The sequence below is a fragment of the Cricetulus griseus genome, chromosome 2 (genome assembly GCF_003668045.3).
Source record: "Cricetulus griseus strain 17A/GY chromosome 2, alternate assembly CriGri-PICRH-1.0, whole genome shotgun sequence".
NCBI classification, from domain to species: domain Eukaryota; kingdom Metazoa; phylum Chordata; class Mammalia; order Rodentia; family Cricetidae; genus Cricetulus; species Cricetulus griseus.
This window is the reverse complement of record NC_048595.1, coordinates 313,495,520-313,523,457: the sequence shown is the minus strand read 5'-3', so window position 1 is coordinate 313,523,457 and position 27,938 is coordinate 313,495,520. Positions and strand designations below refer to the sequence as shown.

At 38.6% G+C, this 27,938-nt stretch overlaps 1 protein-coding gene across 1 annotated transcript in view; it reads right to left on the bottom strand.

Moving 5' to 3' along the window:
- Nucleotides 1-5,747: 5,747 nt before the first annotated feature.
- Tbca (tubulin folding cofactor A) overlaps nt 5,748-27,938 on the bottom strand; it is a 60,560-nt gene continuing 38,369 nt past the window's right edge. The window contains exons 2-4 of the mRNA XM_027401710.2: nt 17,047-17,152; nt 11,725-11,811; nt 5,748-6,001 (exon numbers count right to left, since the gene is read on the bottom strand). Of these exons, the coding sequence (XP_027257511.1) occupies nt 5,921-6,001; nt 11,725-11,811; nt 17,047-17,152 (274 nt within the window). The 3' untranslated portion in view covers nt 5,748-5,920. The remainder of the gene's footprint in view (nt 6,002-11,724; nt 11,812-17,046; nt 17,153-27,938) is intronic.

Sequence of the window (27,938 nt, the reverse complement as noted above, 5' to 3'; positions counted from 1 at the left end):
CATATGTCTCAAAGAGTATGTCTGACATGGGAGTTACCTACTGTACATCAGAAAAGATATCCAACACCAAATATGCCATTTGTGCCAGAGGATGCTAGCATACCGATAGCTGTATGTTTCAGATAGTACTAGATCAGCTTTCTATAATGACCCTTCCTTACTACCTAGAATTCCCTGCCACCATGACCAAATGGGATTTGTCTCCATATGCAAGAATGGATCGATATTTAAGAATCATTTAATGTAATTAATCTCATCCACAGACTGAAAAAGAAAAATTTATATGATCGTATCATTAGAACAGAGAAAGCATTTGATAAAACCAACACCAATACTCTCACTAAAATAAGGATATTCAGAAACCTCCCGAATTTGACAAGGAACATGCATGAAAGCCCTACAGCTGACATCATAAACAGTAAAACGTTAAAGTTAAGAAATCCAGAAGCTCTCCCATTGAGGATGAATGAAATAAAGCTGCTCCCTCTGATAACTGCTCATTAGAACTTCTAGCCAAGGAAATAAGACAAGAAATTAAAAGGTGTCTGGATTAAGAAGTGTCTTAGGGTTTCCACGGCTCTGATAAAACACCATGACCAAAAGCAACTTGGGGAAAAAAGGATTTATTTTACCTTACTGTTCCACATCACAGTCCACCATAAAAGAAAGTCAGGGCAGGAACTTGAGGGAGGAACTGAAGCAGAGACTATGGAGGAATGCTACAATGCTTGCTCCCCCTGGCTTACTCAGCTTCTTTCTTATAGAACCCAAGACCACACTTTGGGTGGCAGAACCCACAGTGAGCTGGACCGCTCACACAAACCATTATGCAAGAAAATGCTCTACAGACTTGAAAGGCGATCTGATGGAGGCATTTTCTCAAATGAATTTCCTTTCCCAAGTTGTGTCAAGTTAAAAAAAAAAACTAACTAGCACACGAAGTAAAACTGTCTTTATGCAAAAAGAACATTGCTGTCTATGTAGATGTCCAAAGGAATCAAAGCTCATGAACTAACATGTGATTACAGACACCGCTTTCCTATGCACTGCTGATGAGCAAGTAGAATTTCAAACTAAAAGCACAGTATAATTTATGTCTGAACCCCTAGAAACTGAAATACACAGGTGTAACTAACAGAATCCATACAAGATGTCCTTGGGACACATTACAGGGAACAAACTAGATAGACATCCATTCAATGTTTTTAGCAACAGTATTAAGATGTCAGTCCTTCTTGACTTCATCTACAACTTCAGTGCAATCCCATCAAAATCTCAGCAGGTTATCTGGGGAGACCAAGACATTGATTCGTAGGTTTATGTGAGGATGCTTAAATAAATAAATAAATAAATAAATAAATAAATAAATAAATACACCACCCAGAATAAATAACACAGTGCTGAGGGGGGCAATACTACTGTCCAATTTCAGATTTACTATAAACCTACAGCAGTCAAGATAGGTGGTATTGATCAAAGGGCAGAAAATGGGCCAGTGGAATGGAACAGGGTCCAGAAGTAGGGATTTGGCCAATTAATCTGAAAATAGAAAGCATAATCTGTTCAGTAAATGGTGCTGGGAGAACTGGCGATCTACATGCCACAGATTGGGGGGAAGCACTTTGAAGAGATACAAATATGGGAAGAACTTTACAGACTCCACAATAAGTAAACAAAACAACTGAAAATGACCACTTCAGCAGTGACTGTCTCAGTCTATCAACTGCTTTCAAGAAAAATGCATCCATTTTGTAATTTAGTTAGTCAATACATCAGCATAATCTCTCAAAGATACCCATACTGGCTTTTGTTAACAAATATAATGATAATAACATCACAACTAAGGAATGAACACTAATTCATTGGCATCAGTTTCCAAGAATTGTCCAAGCTTCCTCAAATGTTCCCCCCCACCCCCCGCCCCTTTTCAAGACAGGGTTTCCTCTATGTAACAGTCTTAGCTGTCTTGGAATTCACTTTGTAGACCAGGCTGGCCTCGAACTCACCTGCCTCTGCCTTCCAAGGCTGTGATTAAAGGTGTGCACCACCACCATTTTTTTCTTTGTCTTGAAATGCCAGCTCTATCAAGCAAGCTTGTGATCCATGCTGGGTCTCTTCTTCGGACAGCTTAGATTACGCCAGTCCCACCCTTCTGGATGGGTGGTTTAAATTCAGCACCCAATGCAGTGATGCATACTTTTCTCCTACTCTCCCCGCCCAGTCTCCATTTGGGGATGTTCTTAGTCCCCTGCTTATTTTCTCTGTCCTCTAGTTTTGATGCAGGCTGCATTACATCTAATATTCATTTGTGGAGAATCCTAAAAGTATTCTCCTAACAGTGAATTAAGTTCCATCTACTTTACTCACTGCACCCACTGAAAAATTCATCATCCTAGGTTTTATCTTTTTCTTTTTTATGTTGAAACCTTTGACCAACTTAAATCCATTTTGATGTCAGAGGTAAATTCTTACCTCTGTATTTTGTTTTCCAGATTGCTAGCAAGTCATTGGATGACCTACTTTTCCTTCAGAGGTCTGAAATAGCCTTTATCATACACTGAATTCATGTATGTATATGAAAATGTGAATATATTTCCATATATATTATATATAATTTGCCCCGACCCCATTTTCTCTTTTTAGGAAGTGTGTGTGCATGCATTTGTGTATGCAACCACTAGGGACCAAACCCAGATCTTCACACACACTAGGCCAGTGTCATGAATTTTGGTGTTAGAGTAAGTTGTAATAGTAGGTGGTAGTTTTCTCAACATTCTTTTTTCTATTTGCTTCCAACTATGTCTTCCTACTAGAACAACAAAAATCCGTTAATTGATTTTCAGCGTCATTTCCTTATTCTTTCTTGCTCCAAACTGCTGTATATTATTCATTAAATTCAGACTGACAAAAGAAATAACATTTTTTTCTACAGTAATTTTTCTCCATTTTTAGTACAAGTTATTTTCAACGTGTCTTATTTGACTCTCTAGAGCTCAGTTCTTTTCTGTTTGGTTATTGCTGCCACACGTGAGAGATTTTGGGTCTACACACTCATTCTAGGACTGCTGGAAGAACCACAGCCTGGGTGTGAGGACAGATGATTTCACAGCTCTGTGTGCATCAGCATGGTCAGAACCCACACACACCACGGAAGAATACTCCATGCCCGCCTCTTTATTTCTGCATCATCCTGGTGCCGACAGCTCACAGGGACACACATTTCATTTCTGCCACCATATGGCCTGTCCTGTCTTCTCACTACTAGGTTATCAGTCACATTTGGTTAATCAATGGTTTCATCTCTTTCTATAAGAATCCCATTTGTAAACACAGCTCCATTTTCAAATTCTGGAGATTAGGTCTTCAACATGTCTTTTTAGGTGACACAATCCAAGCCTTCACTGTTGTATAATTTTTTAAATGCCTGCATTAATTTCTTATTGTACAGGTAGCCCTCATGTTTTCCTGGTACTTATTAGCTGCTTATAATGAGAACAATGCAACTTTTCCAATATCTATTTCTCATTTCTTGCCCTCATTTTGACTTACCAGCTGATATTTACAAACACACCAGGCCAACAACTTGGTATTCATTATACATTTGAACCTGATTAACATTAGAAACCCAACTACCCATTTGCATTTCTTCCTCTGCAAACCATTTTTCATTCTTCATCCTTTTTATTGAAAAATGTCTGTATTAATTTGAAAGAATTCTATGCACTAAAAATATTTAAACCTTGTGACACACTGAAAATATTTCCCTTGAAAAATATGGAAGCATCATGTCGACTGCCCATCAGAAGGCATGAATAAAAAGGCAGGCACAGCTCTACCATGAGATAATTCTACCTGTCAGTGAGTGTCCAGTGAAAAACACTTCTCACAAGAGCAGGAAGGTGAGTAGTGGAGTATGATGTGCATTGTAAAAAGCACTCTTGACTTTCAATTACACTAAGACTTCTAATTTGTCTTACAGTACACTATTTTTGAAGCATTCCATTTCTTTCCAGTTAACACACTCAATAGGCCTTCAAGGACTACCCCATCTGATTAACTCTTTAATGACAAATGCTTCAGAACTCTTGCTCTCTCCCACAGTCAGATTTCCACCGACATTTAAAATCCCCATTTTGCCATCAAAGAAAGGATTAATCTGTCCTTGGTTTATCTAAATGACTTAATAATAAGATATAAATGATAACCAGCTATAGGATATGTCCTGATTAAGTTTGATAGGGTTTTTTTTTTTAAGCCAACTAATGTGATGAAGTTTGCAAAGTGATTTAGATTAAACAGGTTTGACTGCTCAATTTGGAAGAGATTCAGTGCACAGGTACAGGCAGTTGTAAAATTTTAACCTTTGAATGTTACTGTCCAGAAAGTTGAGAACTGTTAGATGAACACTGCACTCACTAGTTTTCATTACTTATAAAATAAACATGTGCTTATTTCCAGTGTACTTTTCCCCTCCCACAGTTCTATTTCTTCTAAGGAACTGTTTACATGGTACAATACAGGCTAAAGGAAGAACAATCTAATTACTGAGAAATTAACACTAATTCAGAAATACAAATTATCCCAAAGCTCAACCAGAAAGCTCCTGTAAGGTCACTGGGGGAAAACACGACTTGCTAGGACTGGTCTCCCCATAGCCAAGTACAGATAAGAGACTAAGACAGGAGGAGGCCACATTTTGCACTTTGTGACAAGAAAGGACAGTAATTTCTCTTCTCGAGTCCTGAGAGTTCTGGTAAATGTTCTATGGCTTCTAGTGCCCATTCAGAGTCCTGAAAACCATAACACACTACTGTTGTAGGCACTTTTAGCACTGTGTCTTTTCTCCACTTCGGGTTTACACGTCATATGTTATTTAATACTGTTTTGGTTCACTGTATCAATGCCATGTTCAGCTGGGGCCATGACATTTACCCACATGTTCCAGGCATATAAGAAACTGAGTTGTGTATTTAAAAAAAAAAAACAAAAACAAAAACTCAAATGATTTGGTCTTATAATCCTGCAGGAAAAATACTTTGTGACAAAATGATACTTGTTTCCAGTCAATGAAGACAGTTTGGCCACAACTGATTGTGATGGTCTGTAAGCCCAGCAAGTCAGGAGACTAAGACATGCAGATATTAAATTCAAGGCCTTTGTGGACTCCACTGTGAGCTCAAGGCAACCCAGCAACTTAACAAGAGCTGAATAAAAAGTAAAAACATCCAGCGGGAGATTAACTTGGTGACACAGCACTTGCCTACTATGTCTGAGGCCCTAGGTACCACATCAAAAAAGGACAGGAAGTAAAAATCTAGTCCATGTTTGGCTGTGTCATCAAGTTGCTAAAATTCCTTCTGGGGTAGACAGAAACAAAGTGCACCCTTGGTCATAAGGGGCCAACAACATTCCAGGGAATGATTCCACCAAAACTGAATCTGGGAAACCCATGAGTTTATTGGGATCACTTACAGATAGTAAGTGGAGGGTTAGCTACAGGGGTGTGGGTGCCCCTCTGCCAAAAGGCCTCACTGGGAAGTCTGCTCAGCAGGGACATGTGCTTCCGACAGCTACACAGATGGGGTGCCTCCCTGGTGCTCTCTCGATATTTTTAAACCAATAAACGATCACAAAATATCTAAACTTCAGATTGAAGCTGGTATCTGTCAAAAACACTTAACTGATTTAATGAACAGCCATTAAACTAAGTGGTCAACTGAAATTTTTGTAACATATGAAATAGACAATTTTATTAGATGAACTCATTTATTTGACACATTAAGTTATGCAAAGAAAAATATATGCAACTGCATAAAAAGAACCACGTTTTCATATTACTAAACACAGCAGTGGCCAAAAATAACAAATTGTAGAATGGACCCCAGGATTTAATGCAAAAAACACCCTGTACAGAAAAATTTCAGGCTTCTAACTTCACTGAATCCAGAACTATGCGTGCTTCTTTATACTCCTCAGCTTGTTCCAAGTCTTTTTCACTTTCCTGAAATGAAAAGTAGAAAAATTAGGCTTGTCCTTTAGGACTTTCAATACTTTGTATTACAGACTAATAAGTAACCCAATAATTAAACAATAGGATTCTGGGATTTCTAAATATGTCACAGTTCTGTTGCTTTGTTACTGGAAAAGAAGAAAATGAAAGGTTAGCTTATTTTTATCATATATTGTCCTACTATGTATTTTTCATGTTATAATTATGAATACAGTTAACTAAAATTATTAGCATTAAGTAATTAAATCGAAATCTCATAAATTTAAAATCATTTTTTTAAAAAAAGATTATTATGCATACAATGGTCTGCCTACATGCAGGCCTGCAGGTCAGAGAGGGCACCAGATCTCATTATAGATTATAGATGGTTGTCAGCCACCGTGTGGTTGCTGGGAATTGAACTCAGGACCTCTGGAAGAGCAGCCAGTGCTTTTATCCTCTGAGCTACCTCTCCAGCTCTAAAATCATTCTTATTTGGCCAACATTATCCCACAAAAAGATTATTCACACTGCATTAAAGTATATAACAATGATTTGTTAATGTGTTAATTATATGGTAACATCCAGCATAAAATAATACTCCAACTATTCCCAATGCCAAGTCACACAAGTTAAATACAACTAAAAAAGTAGATTGTCTGCTTATTAATGAGTATATTACATTGACATCAAACAAAATATTAACATGCTTAATTTTCTGATATTTAAAGATTAAGTTTGCTTACACACTAATATATAGGAAACTTTCACTAAGTTATTATAGCAATAGACTAAGCCTAAATTTTCACACATAGGAGACTTTGATTTAAAAAATATTATTTCTATTTTACATGTATGAGAGTGTTTTGCCTGAATATATGTCTGCGCACCCCATGCATGCCTGCTGCCCATGGAGACCAGAGGGGTGGGGTCTGGATGCCCTGGAACTAGAGTTACAGTTGGTTGTAAGCCACCATATGGTGTTGAGAACTGAACGTGGGTCCATCACTCCAGCCCTTGATTCTTAAATGAAGTGAAGGACAACAGTTGTGTGTAATATCAATAAAAGATGTGGATAGTTATGACACACACGAGGTAATAATGAGTGTATTTAACATGAATAATAAGGCAAAAACTGAATTCAGATAATTAGTAACAATTTCTTAATCCTGAAAACTGTACCTTAAACAGTTTTTTTTTTCTTTCTGTAAACATAAATTTACTGAGAACAGAGGTAATAGTTTAATTTAACCTCAAGCACAACTATCTAAACAAATCATTTTCAAACAATTTGTATTATTTTATTAGCTATTGAATTCATGAGAAACAAAGCAATGAAATTGCTAAGAAATACAAATATTATTTCTATGTAGCATTTTAACAACGATTATTTCTTACTTTACCTATCTTCTACTAAAATAGAATAAAAACCAGCACCTCTTTTAATTATGAAGAATCATCCTGCCTTTAAGAAGTTCACTATAGGGGCTGGAGAGATAATGAAGTGAATTAAGAGCACTTGTTGCTCTTCCAAAGACCAGAGACCAATCTAACCCATATCAGGTGGCTCACAAGCTCCAAGTAGGCCAGGTATGTCTGGCCTCAGTGGCACCTATTTTCAGTCATACCCATAAACACACTCATAATTAAAAACAGTAATCTTTTAAAAAACTGCTGGGTCATAGGGGCTCATGATCCTTAAATAGAACTGCAGGGAAAATTAGCACATAAAATAAGAACATTTTCCTCTTTTTTTGCCCTATAGTTTAGTCAGAATTTGGTGGTAAGCATATATTTCCTTCTCTTTCCTAGATTATTTATGAGCATACTGAAAATACTTTTCTCCTAAGGGAACAATTATGAGTCAGTTAAAGAACAGCTATGTATCTAATAATTAATGTTAGCATAGAAAATGTAAACATTAAAAATAAGATTAGTAAAGGAAATGTTAGAGCTCATCAATGACTTCATCATTGTGACAAGTAGCTTTTATTGTCAACTAGCCACAATCCAGAATCCCTTAAGAGTATGTAGCATGAGGAACCGTCTACAAGAGGATGGCTGGGAGCATGTCTTTGGAGGATGGTATTCAGTTACCTAGCACACTGTGGGCAGCACCATTCTCTAAGCTGGAAGTCCTGGATTATAGAAGAGTAGAGAAACTGGACTAAGCACAGAGCACGCATGTATTTATTTCTCTGCTGTTGACTGTGGAAGTGACAATACTAGTTGCTTCAAGCTTCTGCAACTTGACTTCCCCACAATAATGAACTATAATCTGGAATTGTGAGCAAAATTAAACCCTTTCTTCCTGAAGTTGCTTTGTGAGGGCTAAAGTTGTTTTAAGTTTTAAATTACTGTGCTTAAGAGAGCCACAAAACAAAAATGCCTCTAACCTGTAAGGCCCACGTGCCCAAGGACAGATAACTTTCCTGGAATGCGTGCGTGCGTGCGTGCGTGCGTGCATGTGTGTTCGTTCATATAAGAATACAAGCCACGTGTTTTCTCTTCTATAAACAAGGCTGGTTGGCCAACTGCACAGGATTTGCTTGATTACACACAGGTCCATAGGCAGGAAGTACGTGAGGATGTATGCTTTTCCCCATCAGATGACAGCAGGAGGTTTTACCTTTATAAGCTCCCGAGTAACATAATTCAGAGCCATTCTGAATGGACTTGGCCAGTGCCCATCTTCCTGGCCAGTATTTAATAAAGCTTGCTTCAAATTTGGTTAAAAAACTGAAGTAGTGGTCTTAGTTGCACCTGGTGGGATTAACAGCTTTCTGTCAGGATTTTTTTTTAAATCACAGCAACAGAAACAAAACTAGGATACTTGTGATAGTTTGTTTTTGAGACAGGGGCTCTCATGCAGCCCTGGCTGTTCTTGAACTCAGAGATCCACCTGCCTCTGATTCCCTAGTGCTGGGATTAAAGGTGTTTGCCACCATGCTGTGTGATGGTTAGTGGAAATTGTCTAGATTGTCTACAATCCAGAATCACTTGGAAACATTCATCTTTGGTCTTGATATGAATGTAATGTGACTACTGCTGTTAGTTCCTGCCACCTTGATCGGATGGAACCTGGAATGGTAAGCCAAATAACCTCTTTGTCCCTTAAGTTGGTTGCTTTTATTCAGTATTTTACCATAGCAACAAGAAACAAAATTAAGGCAGAAAATGGTACCAAGAGTTGGGCAAATGCTGTGCTAAACATGGCCATGTGGTTGCAAATGGAACTGTTTTGTGGGAAGAATGTGGAAGTGTTTGGTACACTGGTTTAGAAAATCCATTCAAGTCTGGAGGCAGAGGTTCCCGGGCATTCTAGTGGGAGTGTGGACAACAAGAATGCTGAGGAAATGGACTACACTGTGGAAGGCCAGTGCATAAGGTTATGGAGGACGGAAGGAATCTCAACAACTGGGCTAGGGGCTGTTCCTGTGACATTATGGCCAAGAATCTGGCTTCCTTTTGCTCTTGATCTGAGAACCCAAGTTAATGTAAAGATAATGGACAGATCTGTCTGGAAGAGGGTATTTCATAGATAGAGAAGCCTCTTGTGCTGCACTGGGAGATGAAGTGTGTCCTGAAGGCAAAAAGCACACCACTTAGAGGCTCCATCTTGAGAAGATGCAAATTCACTAACAGGAAGAAAGCCTAAGGCACCCCCTGTTCCTGGAAAACAACAGCCTCAGCACACGGAGGCTGACACAGTTGTGGTCCAAAGGGGAAAGGCTGTGAACAGAATTTGGCTACTGTCCGTGTGGTATCTGTTTAAAAGTCACAAAAGATGTTAAGCATGAGGGATCATTGAAAGCAGCGGAGGCCATGCTCTGTGTGGCATGGAAGCAGTCCCTGAGATACGGGGCCCTGAGAGGCTAATCTATAAAGGTGAAGATTAAATAAACTGTAGTGGAACTCCAGAAGGCAGGCAAACCAGGACAATGGGCCACCTTCAAGGAGTGCTGCAGGTGTGGAGTGGAGCTGACAGAGTTGTGTGCTGATGGTGGCAGGGGTGGAAGAGGGTGGGGCTGTCCAAACCTTTGGATCTCAGCCAGTTTCATCACAAGCCCCAGATGCAGGACAAAGAGCTGCACAATTTGGTGTTTTCTCTGCTGGAGTTCCATCTGTTTATTTCTTGCTATGCCCTGGTTCCTCCATGTTGAAACAGGAATGTCTACTCTGTACTACATTATGTTGAAAGTATACAACATTTTTATTTTATAGGAATTCATAGTTTGCTATTTTATGTTGAAAGTTCACAACTTTATTTTATAGGAACTCATAGTTAAAAGTTTTCAGACTTTTTTTTTTTTTCCCCGAGACAGGGTTTCTTTGTATTGCTTTGGAGGTTGTCCTGGAACTTGCTTTGTAGACTAGGCTGGCCTTGAACTTACAGAGATCTACCTGCCTCTGCCTCCCAAGTGCTGGGATTAAAGGCATGCACCACCAACGCCCAATATTTAAATATTGGTAAATTTAAAAATAATAAGGACTTTAAAATACTGGTGAATTTAAAAATAATAAGGACTTTTAAAAGTCCTTATTTTAAAATAATAAGGACATTTAACATTGGGAGATAAACATTTGACTTTGAGGACAAAAGGTAGAGAAGGTCACAGGAAGTAGAGTTGTGATGGCTGGCTTTAGCTGTCAGGCTAGTTCACTGCTTTTTGCTCTTCACTGTAGATTTAGGTAATATAATCCTGCACCCTCCCTTCCTGCAGTCCTTCACTGCAGGCAATTTGAGCCAAATAAGCTTTTTATCCCATAAGTTGCCTTTGTCAGAGTATTTTAGAGTATTCACAGCAACAGAAAGAGGAACTAAGACAACAGCACTATGCCACTTAGACTCATTTATAAACCCAGCAACCACTGTTTCACAAAGTGTGTGTTATTACAGGAAGTAGAACAGCACTGCCCAACTCAGGTGACTTCAGGAGAGGTTTGCCTCTATAACCTTCCCCCATTCTCTCAAATTCATTTAGGTCTGAATCTAAAATAATTCCAGATCTTTTAAATAAGGGCCAAATTAACTTGAGACATTGGATTAAATTAAATGTCAAACAAACAGTTGGCTCACTGTTCATGAGTTAAAAAAAAGTATGCATAAAAACCAAATATTTCTGACCAAAACTGGTATCATGTATATAAACCTGCTATGACTCAAACATTTAGTTAAGTAAGTAGAGTAAACATGACAGAAAAGAACTTTTACTGGAGTTATAACTCAAACATAAGTTAAACTCTAAATATTTAAAGCATGCTGGTTCAAGGGTACAATGGTTAGTACTGTCAATACCTAGGGAGCAAGCTTCTAGGCTGAACAGTGTGGGCTGTCTAGATTAATGTTAACCTCTGAATATGACAATGAGAGATTATCTTGATTATGTTAACTGATGTATGAAGATCCATCCTAATTTTGAGCTGGACCCTAGACCATCCCTAAGCAGAGGAGACAAGCACACACACATTGGCTGCATTCTGTTCCTGATTATGGATACAGTGTAATCGGCTCTCTCAAGTCATTGTGCTCTGACTGACTGTATCCTGGAACTCTGAGCTAAAATGTACCTTTCTAAGAGTACTTCATCATAAATCAAGAGAAGAAACCAAGACATAAGCAAATGAATAAAACATCTCTTTGAATAGCTGCAGTATTAAATATTCAAAGTTTTTGTTTTCCACAGATTAGTTGAAAACAATTTAAAATATAAGCTAAAGGAATCTTTACTTACTAATATTTGCTGAAGATCGGTATATGCAGCCTCTAACCGTCTCTGGCAATCTGGGATCATCATCCGGGACTCTTGCAGGATTTCTGCCTGTAATGAGAACATTTGTGAGATATGTCAAGATGACAGAATTAATGAGTTTTTATTTTATACCTTGGCATATAACTAATGATTTAAAGGAAATGAAAAGTATGACTATGCTAAATGACTCAATGCTCTAATCAGACTGCATTATTTGCAAAGTACAACTTATAAGCAGAACTTAAACAAAAGTTTTGGGCTTTTCTCCCTTTTGGTAATCACCTTCTCATGGTAAGTGAAAATTAACTGGCAAAGCTTTTCATTCAGCTCTTATTTAAAAGGCTATTTAAAGTAAATGATTCCCCTGCTGTCACAAAGCACCTTTATCTAAAATGGGATCAGCTGGTTATATAAATATCCCCTGCATCTTTGGGTAATAAAGGAAAACAGTGTTCAGATAATATCACAGGGAGATAATTACTGCATGAGAGAAGTTATTGAGTTATTGATCACATCGTGTGCACACTGCAGGAGGGACTCCCTGAAAGACAGAGGTAAGAAAAATGAAAAGCAAAGACCAGCAGGTTCATATTTTGATGCTTATCATGCATAAAAAGTTATTACTTATCCTTGGGCTTCATTTTAGGAGAGAGATTATTCTCCCAGCAGTTTGAGCAAAATTACCAATGTGGCTCCCTCTGAATCTGAACTTCTTGCCTATTCTTCATGAAGATGCTGAAGAATTAACCACAGGGACACCTATTCTGAGGGATGTTTTTGGATGTAAAAATCTACCATTCAAAGCTCTATTGTAACACATCAAAACACAAAAGAAAACTAGGAAACTTAGTCAATAGTTAGTCATGATGCTGGACTTAAGATTTTTTGTTCAGTTGGTACAAAAGCTTTGTTTCCTTCAATTATTCCCAGAGACAGATACTGTCATAACATTTTTCTCAAAAACGTTTGGTCAAAAGTTTTCAGAGAAAGGGGTACAAAATTAGTCAAGATTACCTAGCTGAAATAAAACAATGCACATGATTTAATGTGAATAATACTCAATTACAATTATAATGGAAACGTTAGTAGTCCCAGAATCTTCATACTTCCTTTGGCAGTTTGTTGTAGCTCACACTGTTATAAAACCATCACAGTACACATCCGCTTTCCTAGGTGGAAATACATGGCTGAACTTAGAATGCTTTGGCTAATAAGACACAGATTAAAATTTCAAGTATAGGATCATGACTTTACTTTCAAATAAACTTATCCTTAATCAATGCCACCAAATTATTTTTATATATCTGGTTTGAATCCAGGTGAAAAATTGGCAACAGGAACATTGTGGACTTCTCCCGTGGAATTCTTGCAGAACAGCTTACAAGAATTAAATAAGATCAATACGAAGAATTGGATCAAACTCATGACAAGTCAAAATATATATTTACGATTGCCCCCCAAGCTTTAATGTTACTGAAATGAACTTTTAGTAGCACTATCCAACATAATTTCTATTCTTTATTATCTCTTTGTATTAATATAGACCAAGATCTTCTGTTAGTCTAGCAAGATGAAAGGACAAAAGTTCATTCCCCTGTATTTTACCCTGATTATTCACTAAATTTCCTCTACATTCAGCCCCTAACCACAGGTTCCACACCTGCAGATTTTACCTACAGTAGACTGAAATTAAAAACCAAAACAAAAAAACTGTATTGAACACTTGTAATATTTTTGTCATTATTCTTTAAAAATAATATGCCATAACAATTATTTATATCATATTGGTATAATATAGAGATGAATTAAAATATATAGCAATATATGTTATACACTGTACCATTTTCTAAATAGAGTTGGTTCAAGAACATTAAGGGTTGATTGCTGCCTACATAATGCCAGGACGGGGGAGACAAAAATGCAAAGAGAAGGTTCAGTTTCCCAGTCCAATCAGGAGCATAAACATGAAAATATGAAGCATGACACCGCCTCAAGTGAAGACTTGCCATTCAATGCCAAAGGAGCACCCTGGAAACCTGGACACTATAAGCCATACCTGCATCAAATCCACAAGTTAAATAGTTTCCTTTATAGCAATGAATTATAACTGCCAGAGATAATTTTTTTTATTCTCTGAAAATTTCATACAGTATACTAACATACTCAACAGTTACTGAACTCCTCCTTGACCCTTCCCAAATCACCACCCAGTCAAGTTCTTCTTTTTCAAAAACAAACAAAAAGGCCATTAAAGCCATGCAGTCCAATTTGTGTTGGCCAACTACTCCTGAGTATGGAGTCTGCCCTGGACTGTGGCTGATATACCAAGTATCAGCCCATTAAAGAGAACCGACTTTCTTTGTCCCAGCAGTTATCATTGGGAACAGTTTCTCCACCAGGGGTGGGACTTTAGTGGCACTTTCTTGGATTTTGTCTGCCAGGAACTAACAACAGTGTCTGAGTCATGATTATACAAAGAAGACATCCCCAAATACCCCATCTACCTAAATGAGTGCTGTTTGTTCAGAGTGCCTTCTTAGAATAGTCCCTTCTTTAGAAGACTCAAAAAATGGTTCACTCTAATGCTCACTGCATTGCATTTGAGAGAAAAATCAGGGTCTTGGCACAGTCACTGGGATGCAGAAGGAACCTTAGGGGAATACCATAGAATGCCTTCCCTGTTGATATGAAATTGATTTTAAAACAAGTTATAACTTTTTTGAGTATTTATTTTGGTAAAATGGAAGTTGGGGAGAATAGGTAAGGCTTGGTTTATAACAATCTACAGACTGCAGAACCTAAAAGTTGATTAATTTCTTTTATGATCAAAAATAAAAAATGAAAATAAACATTTCAATTGATAGAATTCCTTTTTTGTCACAGGAAGAATTCTATGAAACAATGTGGCCAATGATAAGCTGTTTGGTAACGGATTAGGCTAAGGTTTCTGGCTTCTTTGTGAGCCAGATCTTGTAACCAGGGATGGGCTAGACCTATAAGCTGTAACAGCCTATAGAATAATGTCAGCTGTCTCTGGAGCCAATGATATTCCTATTAGCTTGTCAGATGGAGCTCTAGAAATTACTGAAACATTAGTTTCGTCTTCTCTTTTACATAGTAGCAAGATGTTAACATGCTTACATGGTGAATTAGGAATCCATTTAACTTGTGTTTGTCTGGTTATTGCTGAATCCATTGGGGGGGGCAGAGCAGTGTAAACTCTGATTCACCAACAACTGTCATGAAAGTAAATGGTGCAATCGTACCATCTAAAGCATGGAGACAGAGCACTGAACGAGTGCCAGGACAGCCTCCAAAGCTACCTGTCTCAAACTTGACCCCTGCACCTCCCCCCAAAAAAAGCATGGAGATAGACTAACTGTACCCTACCACATGCCATCTATAAGAAATTCACTCCAGACGCAAAATAAATAAGTAAATAAGTGTGTAGAAAAAGATGTGGAATATTAAAAATGAACAAAACAACAGAAGTGACTATATTAATATTATAGAGCAGACTGCTGCAAGTCAAGAAAGGCTGTTGGGAAAAAAGGAGTGTCACATTATCAGAGCACTATAAGCACATCAAGGTAACATGTGATCCTGTGTATGAACTGAACAGATAAACAGATAAATGATCATATAGAGATGGGGATTTCCATACTTACTGTCAACAATTTATGGAAATACTAGACAAAAATGAGCAAAGATAGGAAAGAACTAGACACCAGCAGAGTAAGCTATGCTGCTTAACAAACACAAAACAAAACAAAAAACCCCCACAACTCCATATTGGGAAGAGTGAAGGGAGGGAAACGATAGTCAGGATATAAAGAAAATTTAAAAACCAAACACCGTATCTTAGCAAGGAAACAGAACACTCTGTAAGAGAATGTAAATGCATTTAAGCCCTGTGAGACACTGCAGCAGACCACATCCTAAGTCAAACAACAGTGAAAATAATACGGGAACCTAGAAACCATGCAATCAATCACACACAGTACATGCTCTAACTGCGATGCAACATAATCAGAGTTGGTAACTGCAAGAGGAGAATCTTCCCTTATCAATTAGTAGTCAGCCAGGCAGTGTTGGAATACACCTTCATCCTAGCACTTGGCATCAATTAATAGTCAGCCGGGCAGTGTTGGAACTAACACTCCTTTACCCCTGCATTTAAGGCAGAGGCCAAAAAATGCTGTGGGATGCAGTCAGACCTACACTAGGGCCGAGAGGAATATTCAAGGCCATGAATGCTCCCATCACCAAGGTTAAGTGCTGTCAAATCTATGTTCTTACCACAAAAAGAAAAAGAGACTGCACTTAAAACAACACTTAAAAGGAGGCCACTCTGGTCTATTTATGGAGTTCTAGGACAGCCAAGGCCACACAGAGTCCCTTGTCAAAAGGAACAAAAAACAAGCAAACAAACAAAAAACCCAAACCAAAACAACAACAAAAAGAAAAAGGAAGCAAATATACTCAGAACAATTAAAAGAAATAAAGTGATTATAAAAGTACAAATTGATAAAATTACAAATAAGAAAAGTACAGAGAAAAGTCAACAGAACCAAAGGTAGAGTTAAAAACAAGTTGATGTACTTCTGGCAAGGCCAAGTGAGTTGGCACAAATTACCAAAAGCAACACCAAATGGCACCTGTAACTATTGAAGAAAAAAGAGGTAACAAGGACAATTACAGTATCAGTGATTTGAAAGCAAGGGACCCCACTCCTAAAAATGTATGTAAACTACCCGAACCCCACCAGCTCCATCTCTTTCCTGCAAATTTCATAACTTCACTCTAATTTAAGATGAATACTATCCCATTGTGTGCATATAGCACACTTCCCTTATCCATTCATTGTAGATGGACATCTGGTCTGTGTCAATTTCCCAACTATTATAAGAAATATATATTTTATTTTGGTGGTCTTCACATCAATTGGGGAGTTATTTCTAAATTTAAAGATGTAATTATACTTACTATATTATCCAATTTTCAGATTGAATACTAAGAACTGGAGATGCTGCAGAGCTTCATAGCTGAGAACAACAAGAGAATGCTCGTGTTCAAACATGAGTGCTGTGTGACTTGCTGCAGTTATTTCACTAAAGTTTCCACTTTCTATCTTTGTTGGGTTTTATCTTTTTGTTTGTGTTTGTCTGAAAGTGCTTCTAGTCCACAGGCTGGCCTCCAACTTGCAGTTATCCTCCTGCCTCAGCCTCACCACACACATAGTTCCATCTCTGAGAGCTATGATAAAGACAACATCAGCACAGTTCCTCTGAGCATCAACTTTACCTGCTTCTTAATGGCGTAGTTTTCACCATCTTCAGCCTTCATTTTTTCAATCTTTTCTTCTTGTTGCTTTGCCTCTTTCTCATACATCACTTTTTCTTTGACCAATCTATAAACAAACCAAAAATGTTTTACAGAATTAGATTTTTTCTCTAAAGGATGTATAACAAAGAAACTATGTAAATAAGTGCAGCACAATATTTAGCAATTTTCAAACCTGCTAGTTCACCTTTGGTTATTTTCACCAATTTTCTGGAGTAATACTCAACTAGATAGACAGGGAATCTACCTAATAGTGTCAATCTCTGAGTACTGCTTTCCTTTTCCAAATGTCACTTAAAATACAATTTCAAAGTTATGCTATTACAGCTTAAAGGCAAAATTAACTGAAAATATTTTCCATTATTCTTACAAACCCACAGCCCAAAGCAGCAAAGCAACTTCAAAGTCTGTTGGTTCTAACTAGCTAGAAAAGCTTAATACTAATAAGAGCTTTAAGAACTATAAAAGACTGACAACCCCTAATGGGATAATCAAATAATAAACTACCTGTAACATGATGTGTAACACACAACACAGCATTTACATATGCAGCTCCACAACTAGTAGTATTATCCAAACAAATCCTTTTGTGCTAGTGGCCAAATAAACTGAAGAACAGAAGTTCCAAGGATGGATAACATGTTTGTGTAAAAGGTCTAGGTAAGTCTTGTAGTAACATATCTGCTAAACATGGTTCAAGTGCAAACTCAACGGAGATTCAAGCATTATCGGCATGGCTCCTCCAGAACAGCTGCCTCTCAGCACAAGTTTGACAAGTGCTTTGTAGAAACCCATGTTTTCTCTACAAAACTCACAAGTGCAAATTTAACATATTTAAATATGCTGCTCAGGCAATTCAAGTTTTGGGGTAAATTAAGAGCTTCTGACCATGCAGCTAAAAACACTGATTTTTAATTTTCTTAATTTATGATCTTAACTTTATAGTTTTAAGAATTATCAACATTTTTCAGTGTATTTATGGTCATCTAATATCTAATATTCCAAAATCACATGTACGGAGTGGCAGGCCAGTACAAATAACAGTGGTAAAAAGGGATAAAAGGGGCAGGAGAGATGGCTCAGAGGTTAAGAGCATTTTCTGTTCTTATAGAGGACCCAGGATCAATTCTGAGCTCCTGTGCCAGCTAGAAACTGCCTGAAACTATAACTCCAAGGGTTCTGACACTCTCTTCTACCTCCACAAGTAACTACACATACATGTAGTTTACTTACATGATGACAAAAAAAACCCCAAAAAACAGACAACAAACAAACAAAAAACCCTTTGGCAGGGGTGGTGGTGGCACACACCTTTAATCCCAGCGGATAGGTATTTCTTTAAGATGACATGCAGATGTGTAGTAAGCACATGAGAAGATACTCAACCCCATCCATCAGGAATGATAGATATAACATTGCATAATCTGACGTCTATAATCAGTCAGATCATAAATGTCAAGTGTTGGGAAAGACATGGAGAAAAGCTGAAAGCATTGAACAATACTGTTAGAAATGAAAACTGACAGAGTTGTTTGGAAATTGGCTGCTTCTCAAAATATTCAATCAAAATTACAATTTTCCCCAATGCTACTCCTAGATATATGCCCCAGAGAAACTGAAACAGAAGTCCACATGAAACCTATGTCTACAAATGTTGATAATAGCCTTATGTGCAACAGCTAAAACATGGGAACTTAAAACTCCATTTCATGGACAAACAGAAGTTTATGCATTCACTGAAATATTACTAGGCAATAAAAAGGAGTAAAGTACTCTAGGGGAGAATCTACCACAATTATTCTGCTAAATGGACATAATAACAAACTGATTCTTAATGACATCATTATACCTAGCTATTAGTGCATCTCTCAACCCTCAACAAGAAGCATCCCTAATGTGGTATACATCCTTAGCACATTAATTTTTGGTAATTAACAGAGAATTCTACAACAGGTCAAGCTGCAGAGAATAAGATAATACAGAATGTGCATTCCAAGAGGGACAACTATCTCACACCCTCCCAAGGCTTGGGAATCACTGCAAAGGAAAAGACAGAGAACTGTAAGAGGAAGAGGGGGAAGGTGACTACAAGGAAACACTGTTCTTGGGACATGGCAGACAGCTGCACATATGAACTCACAGTGGTTGTGACAGTACACACAAGTCCTACACAGTCTCAATCCAGGCAAAATCCCAGAACAAAGGTGGTAGGGAGCAGGCATGAGACCCCAACTACAGCTGAGGAGCTACTGGCAACTGACAGTCACTTGTAGGAGAGTTACTTCTTTTTGAGCCCTTGGTAGGTAGATCATGCTCTAGTGGATGGCCACATACCAAGAGCATCTGGGCAGCACAAATTGAAATTGGTGGATTTAAAAGGGACATGGAGTTGGGTTGGTAGGGAAGGGAGGTGGTTCTGGGAGGAATGGGAGAGGAGGTGAAGTGATAAAAATATACTGTATAAAATTCTCAAAAGACTAAAAAAGGGTGGGTACTAATTCATACTACAACATGATGAACCTTGAGAACATGCAGTGAAAGCAGCCAGACATAAGGAGCTAGAAACTGTATTGATCTATTGATAGGACATCCACAGAATAGACAAGTATAAGAATGCAGAGAAAAAAGTAAATTCATGGTAGCCTAGGACTGGTTTGTTTCTGACTTGATGAAAATGTTCCAAATACGATACCATCTGAGTGACAGGAGTACAATTCTGTAACTATACTGGACACTTTGAATGACTATACTATAAATGTTTGTCTTTATGCTCAGATAGGTGTAGTCCTAGCCCCTCTCCCCCGCCTCCATCAAGGAAACTTTTCTTTGACACAGACACAGACACAGACCATTACAGAAAACCACAACTAATCTACAAAGCAGAATTGTGGAGCACAGTCACAATGGATAAGTCTATAACACAACTTGGACAACTAAGGCTCAGGAACATTGAGAGAGATGGGGTAGAAAAAAAGGCAGAGGATCAGGGAGTTTTTTGTGAGACTGTGTCTCCTAGAAATGTCAGAAGTTACAACCATAAAGTCTCACCAACATGACTGCCTAAACCTGACCTGAACAAGAATCATAGTAAGACATGCCAAAGTGGATGGTGGAAAGCTAACAAGGCCTCAACCCTACACAAAGGACTGTAGGCAACTAAGGAATGCCCAGAGTGGGAAAAAGTCTTCCTCAGGGAAGAGCAACTAATTGGCTATCTAATACCAAATGGTCAGCCCTGAAAACACACATACCTAGTAACATATAAACTAAGCAGACTATATTTATGTATTTAGGAATATATATGTGTAAGTACAATTAATGAAAAAAGAGGTCATAAGTTTGAACATTAACAAGGAGGGGTACATAGAAGGATTTGGAAGGAGGAAAGGGAAGGAGAAAATGATGTAATTATAATCTCAAAATATAACTGAAATAATTTTAAAATTACTTTAATTAAAAGGTCCCTTTAAATACTTTAAAAAAAATGCCAGTCTGCTTGAGTGAAACCTAAAGATGATTTTATTTGACTGACAATGTTGTAAAGAAAGAATAAAAAGGCACAGAAGGAGGAGGGAGGAAAAGGGGCAGGGGAGAAAGGAAGTATTGGGAGAGATAAGTTTATCCATACAGTAAAAGGCTGGGATACTACTTAGTGTACAGCCCTTGCTTAACAAGGGTAAGGCCCTGGGTTTGAAGGTCAGCACTACAGAAAGAAGCAAGAGAGTTCATTCTGGATTTCCAGTTTGTGTCTGCTGTCTCACTAGGGAAGAGGAGGGCTGCATTCTCACTACTGGCTGGAGGTAAGGGCAAACTGCACCTTCAGATGAGTCATATGCTATGAACTGCCCCACTTCAGACTTCTATTTTACAAATACACAGGCTCTGGTGGTTTGGATGAAAATGGCCCCACAAGGCTCCTATATTTGAATTCTTGGTCCCTGATTGGTGGAACTGTTTGAAAAGGATTAGGAGGTATGGCCTTGTTGGAGGAGGTGTGTCTCTGGGGGAGGGCTTTGGGGTTTCAAAAGCCCACGCCATTCCCAGTTGGCTCTCTCTGCCTCCTCCTTGTGGGTAAGGATGTAAGCTCTCAGATCCTGCTCCTGCACCATGTATGCTGCCACGCTCCCTGCTATGATGATCATGGAAACTAACACTCTGAAACACTTAAGTCTCATTAAACTCTTCCTTCTATAAGTTGCCTTGGTCATGGTTTCTGTACAGTAATGAAAAAGCAACTAACACACAGGTCTTACATTTGTCTTCTGCAAGTCTGAACTTGTGTGTTGTATCATTTTACATATCAATGCCATAGAGTTGCTGTTTTTATTATCATTATGTAATTACTATTATTCATGTGTACTCAGCACCCATTGCATTAGCAATAAAGCCAAATTTTTCCAAATATTTTTGGTTGCTAAACTCCTCTAAAACAGGTAACTGGAACCACACAGTAGTTCTCCCATCTCCCTGACAGACAGAAAAGAGAAATACTTTAAAGGAAACTACTTTGGCTCATGGTTTGAGTTCATGTTCAGCTGGTTCCACTGTTTCTGGACCTGTGGTAAGGCAAATCATGATGGGAAAGGTAGTGTGGAGTAGAGCTGTTTACCTCATGGTAGCCAGGAAGTAGAGGCAGAATGGAGCCAAGAACAAGGTCCATTTTTCCAGGGCATGTCCCAGTAATCCACTTCCCCAACAGACCTGACTTCTCAAAAGTGCCATTATATTACAAATCCATCAAGGGATTAACCTGTTGATTAAGCCTGAGATCTTAGGATGGCAACAAAGCCCCCAAATGCATGAATCTCTGGGGGCCAACTCAGATGCAAACATAGTGAGTTGGATAGGCTACCAGAGTGCAGCACATTCCATAACATCCTGTAATTCAAAGATCTAATCAGCGCTAGCAACCGATGGCCACAGCCAAACCAGGTCAAGAACTACGAATTACGTTATAGGCACTCACTGTAATCTAAATGTTTAAAAAATGAGCCTAAAATGTGAATACATTTGCCTTTTAATATTTTCCATTTAAAGAAGTATATAGAGCAATTCTGGAGCAGAACAAAAGTGACATTGATGGAGAAACACAGTGGTGACTCCTCAGGGCTGTGCACAATGCTCTGGGCCTGAAAACTTTTAACTAAATCCCAGCCATCCCAATATATTATGTTTGTCTAGGAAGAGCAGCAGGAACAGCCCCAGCAAAATTAGGGACTTACCACATGTGACATGCAAATGCTTGAATTGAAAAATTACTGCCCTAGAAAAGGGAAAATCATTTAACTATTGAGAACAAGTAATGCTAACATACACAAAGTAAACACAATAATAACAGTTCCACTCTACAGTGTCAATCAATGAATAGATGACAACTTACACGATCCTGAAAATACAGCTGTTAGTGGCTGCAAAGCATTACTCGGGATATACATAACAGCTTATGAGGAATCAAAACTGGGTATTGAGGTTATTATCATATCACAGTACAATGAACATCCCCATCCATATACTATGTGCCTATGTTCTGTTTTTAATCTGAACTGCACCCCTCCTAAAAGTTTGTGTGTGAAAGCTGCAATTGCCGGCTCAGGGGTTTAGGGAAGGGACTGGATCATGAAGTCTTCATCTATCCATGGAATCACAATCTGATAGGACCTTAGAGAGATGATGGAAAACAGGAAGTTGGACCCTGTGCAGGAAGTAATATGGTAGATCACTTTAAAGGTAAGACTTGGTCCCTCTCTGTCTCTAGGCCATAAGGTAAGAAGGTACTTTTTTTTTACCATAATGTTCTGCCCCAGCACAGGCCTAGGAACCCTGAGTCCAGATACATCTTTATATCCTAGGTCGTGACCAGATCTTTATCTGACCATGGTGATCACACACACACACACACACACACACACACACACACACACACACACACACACACACACCGCTATTGTGGCTACGTAGCAATGCAGTTCAGAAGTTTATGTAACTCATTTGTGGGAAGCATTTGGAAGTTTGGAGAAACAGGCTTGGAAAAGCTTCAAGTGCTGTAACTAGCAGAGTTTGCTAGGTGATACTACTATGAGCTTGCAGAACAGAATTCCAAAGGTCCATGGACAGTGAAGGCCAGACAAGATTTCAGTTGGGAACAAGGATTCTATCAGGAACTGGGCTGTGAAAATGGGATTCCTATGAGATTTAGCTGACCTTGCTCAACTGTCAGCCATTACCTAGAAAGGAATGTTTTCTGGGATAGCCTGTCTCTCAAAAGAATCTGTCTTGCCTGAGCAAACATTCCAGGAAGAGATGGCAGACACCTACAGCTGTACCAAAGTCCTCATTTCTGAGATACTCACCTGACCCTAGAAAGCAGTGCCTGGCCTTCCCAATGCTGCAACACTTTAATATAGCTCATCATGTTGTGGTGGCCCCCAACCATAAAACTATTTAGTTTGCTACTGCTATGAATCATAATGTAAATACATATGCTTTCTGATGGTCTTAGGGAGCCCCCATGAAAGGGTTGTTCAACCCCCAAAGGGGCTGCAACCCACAGATTGAGAGCCACTGCTATAAAGGATCCCTGCCAGCTTTCCCCCACCCAACAGAACCTCCATTCCTGAGGGAGAGTTCTGACCTTCATTGTTTGAAATAAACAGACTCATCTACTAAGGTTGGACTCTGGTCTCTTTCTGCTTTCTGTCTCTTTAGTCTCCACTCCAAAATCTAAGAAGCCATCCATTCATGTCATACTGTGACAAGCAAACTGTTCCCATTTTGTGTATGACTTCAGATGCTATGGGATATGAGGATGAACAAAACAGTGATATCTAATTATCTGATGAAGGAAAGTGCAACACAGGGCAGCAGTCAGGCTGAGTCTAGATGACTAGCTGCTTTTAATAAGGTTTACATTGAAAACTGAGAACAAAAGCAGAACGCATGGGTTATTGAAAAGTTTCAGTCTGGCTAGAAAGGACAGGGCAAAGGAAGAAGGTAAGATAGCTGAAGAGATGAGCCCTACAAAAAAGACAGGATTCTGCAACAGGATAACAAGAAAGACTGTGAGGGCATTTCAGGATTGGTTGGGTCCTATGCACCTCGAGCTAAAGGGTAAAAGAGTAAACTTATTTGGAAGACAGTAAAGGGGCAGGATCACCTAGGGAAGTGACACTCAAACACCCACTACCCCTGTAGTGCAGGTGGCTTGGCTACTGACTGAGCCTATACTAGACCTTGGTATCATTCAGAGGAAGCTGGTCTTAGAGCCCTGAAAAATGATACAGATTTACAGGGTTTCAGAGGTCCCTTCTCTGCTTCCTGACTATCACAGTTAAGCAACTGTCCCACCAAAACTATCATGCTATCCTGCCACCACAGCTGGCTAATGGAGCCAGATGACCATGACTTGAAACCATGAGCCAGAAGAAATCCTTCCTTCTTTAGGTAATTACCTCAAGCATTTGGTCACAACAACAAAAGTTAACACAGGCATGCAACATTTTCTTATTATACACTATTAAAAAATTTAGAGTGCACAAGGTAAAATTAGATTAGCTCTTTCTAGTCAACCAAGTTATTTTCTTTCCTTACTAAAGTGACAAGCCACTTGTTACTCATTATTAGTAACAAAACAAAACAAACCCAAATGTTAAATCAATCTATTCCTGTTTTAGTCCACCATTTAATAAGTTCCTTTAAAGACAATAACTGATTTCACTGTTTAAACAGTAATAAGCATGTCAAAACTTACACTATAAAAAACACACACACACACACACACACACACACACACACACACACAGAGAGAGAGAGAGAGAGAGAGAGAGAGAGAGAGAGAGAGAGAGAGAGAGAGAGAGAGAGATTGAGGGATTGAGGGATCCACTGCATAACCAGAATCAACTGAACATAGTACAGGAGGATGGGGGAGTAGAAGGGGCAGGAAAGATGGCTCCAAAAGTGCTTGCTATTGAAGCAGAAGGACTAAGTGAGTGACCTCTAGCCTTCATTTTAAAAAGCCTGGTGTGGTGACCAGCAGATGCCTGGAGCTTGATGGCTAGTCAACCTAGCCTACTCTCAAGCTTTAGGTTCAGTGAGAGACCCTATCAGCATCCAACAGGGACAGATCCTGAGACTTTCGGCATCCATGAGCATGCACACCTGTGAGCATGCACACAAAAATATAAAGGCAGAGGAATCCAGTGATCTTAATTGAACAGGCTTCATAAGCACCAAATAAGGTCAAGGAAAAACAAATCCTCATTGATGGCCATCAAGAATTTCCAAACTAGCCAGGTGGTGGTATATTCCTTTAATCCCAGCACTCTGAAGCAGAGGCAGGTGGATCTCTGAGTTTGAGTATAGCCTGCTCTACATAGTGAGTTCCAGGACAGTCAGAGCTACACAGAGAAACTCTGTCTTGAAAAACAAAAACAAAAATGGGTGCCAAGAGATATCTCAGTAGTCCAGAGTACTTCCTGTTCTTCCAGAGGACCTAAGTCCAGTTCCCAGCACCCACACTGGCAGGTAATTCATGTTTTGGGGGACCCAACACCCTCTTCTGGCTTCTGCAGAACTACCCCTATGCAGAGAAAATGCGTAACAAGGCAGTATCCTATATTCTTAAAACTGAAAAGTGTACTAGACACAGAATGAGGTAGGCTGGAGAGGTTGTTTGTTCTAAGCGGAAAACCTCCTCATTCTTCAGTCCTCTCTTCCCATCCTCTAAACCTAACTTAAATGCTCTTATCATTAACGCCATTCTACCGAAAATCCTCTCACTAACCCACACTAACACTGGATCCTATGGATCTTCATGGCCTAATTACCTCCATTATCACAATGGTCCTATTTTGTCCATTTTTGCTCTGAAAACAAATGCCCTTAAGGACTGGTGATGTGCCTTATACCAGCATCTAGCAGGTATGTATGTTTCTCATGGTGTTTACCAAATGTACACTGGAAGGTAAGCTGAGCAGCTCTCATGCCCATCTTCAAAGAAAACAAATGACTAATGTAAGGCCACGGGGCCAGGAAATGTGAAGTCAGAATTTTATTATGAGTGTAAGCACTTTATATTCACCAAATTAGAGTAAATGAGGTAATTTAAAATCTGTAATGTTTTTTACCTACTCCAAAAGTAAAATAATTCCATGTTTTAAGATAGAAATAGCACAAAAGAGGACAGTGTAAAGACAACTTATCCTACTCTATACAGCAGCTACTCAGCTCTCAAAAATGGAAGCAATACATTGTTCTTGTACAGCCTAAATGAAAGAAAATGAATGCTTAATTTGAAGGCATTTGTTACCTTATTTCTCTTAGTACCCATTAATTAATCAATTAAACTGGAGATGGTTCAAGTTCTATTAACTGCTGAAGTAGAATATATGCTCTAATTAATTTTAATAAATAAGTTAGACAAGACATATTCTGTAAACAGCTAAAATGATGCATGCAAAATCCAAAATCGATATAACTGTTTCAAAACTACAAACCTTAGAATTAGTAACTCAAAAACACCAATATAAAACAATAATTCACTAATTCTCTAAACTGTCCCTTAAAGTTTTGAGATGTCAATGAGATTAATGACTCAGTGATTAAGAGCACTTCCTGCTCTTCTAGGGGGCCTGAGTTCCATTTCTAGCACCCGCACTAGGCAGCTGACAGTCACAATCACTTGTAACTTCTCTTTTAGGGGATCTGATACGTTCTAAACTCCAAAGACAATGCACACAAGTCTCTCTGTGAGTCTCTCTCTCTCTCTCTCTCTCTCTCTCTCTCTCTCTCTCTCTCTCTCTCTCTCTCTCTCCACATACACATACACACACCTACCTTTATAACAGCTAGTAAATTTGATCTGGAAATTTGATCTTGAGTTGAGTTTTTTTAATTACTCTAAAATTGGTGATTTTCAGTCTGTGAAGTCCTCCAAGTCTTTGTTGCCCAACCTTAAATATACAATTAGCAAGATGTGTATACTATTTTAAATCCGCTGCCCATTCACTCTTCTACTTACTCAAAGTAAAGCATTTCCAAGACACTGACCTGCATAGCCAATGAACCCTTTAAAGTCTTCACTGTCATAGCTGGAGCCACACCCAGGACACATGAACAGCATGTGCCAGCATGTGAAAGTACAAAGTCTTCTCACAAGCCAGAATAATATATACATCATGTGTTTACAGGATTTTATGAACTAAACTTCATGCAAATAACTGTTCTTTCTTTTGCTTACTCCAGATGAGAAATGTGGCAGGGTCTTTCAAGGTCCTGTATGCTGGCCTGCAATTCACTATGTAGACTAGTCTGGCCTTGGACTCACAAAGATCTGTCTGCCATGAATACACATCTGACAAATATCCCTTTCTGTCGTCTAACTAAAATATTCAGTATCTACAGTACTGAAAGCTAAATAAAGACACAGAAATAAAACTACAGTTATTCAAACACATATGCATACAGATAGACTCCCTCAACTGAACAAATATAACCAAAATTCTATTATCCAACAGTTCTTTAATAGAAAAAGAGCTCTTTCAAGTGATATTAATAGATATGATTAAAAGAAAAGGGTTTCTATGAGCAAGTAAAACTGGGAAACACTCCCTATCCAGCCTCTTAACATCCACACAGAAAGTGAAGGAACCTCACAATGAAAAGCTGTCTCTTGGTCCTGTTCAAAAGAATTCGAGCACAGACTTCTTTCTAAACCTGCTGAGGAAGATCCAGTGAGACAGATTCTACTGAATAGCATACTGGGATCCTAAATGAAGACACACAGTAATAAGATTTTTGATGTTGAAACTGACAAATTTTTATTTCCAAATATCTATATTGTACTCACATACATTAAA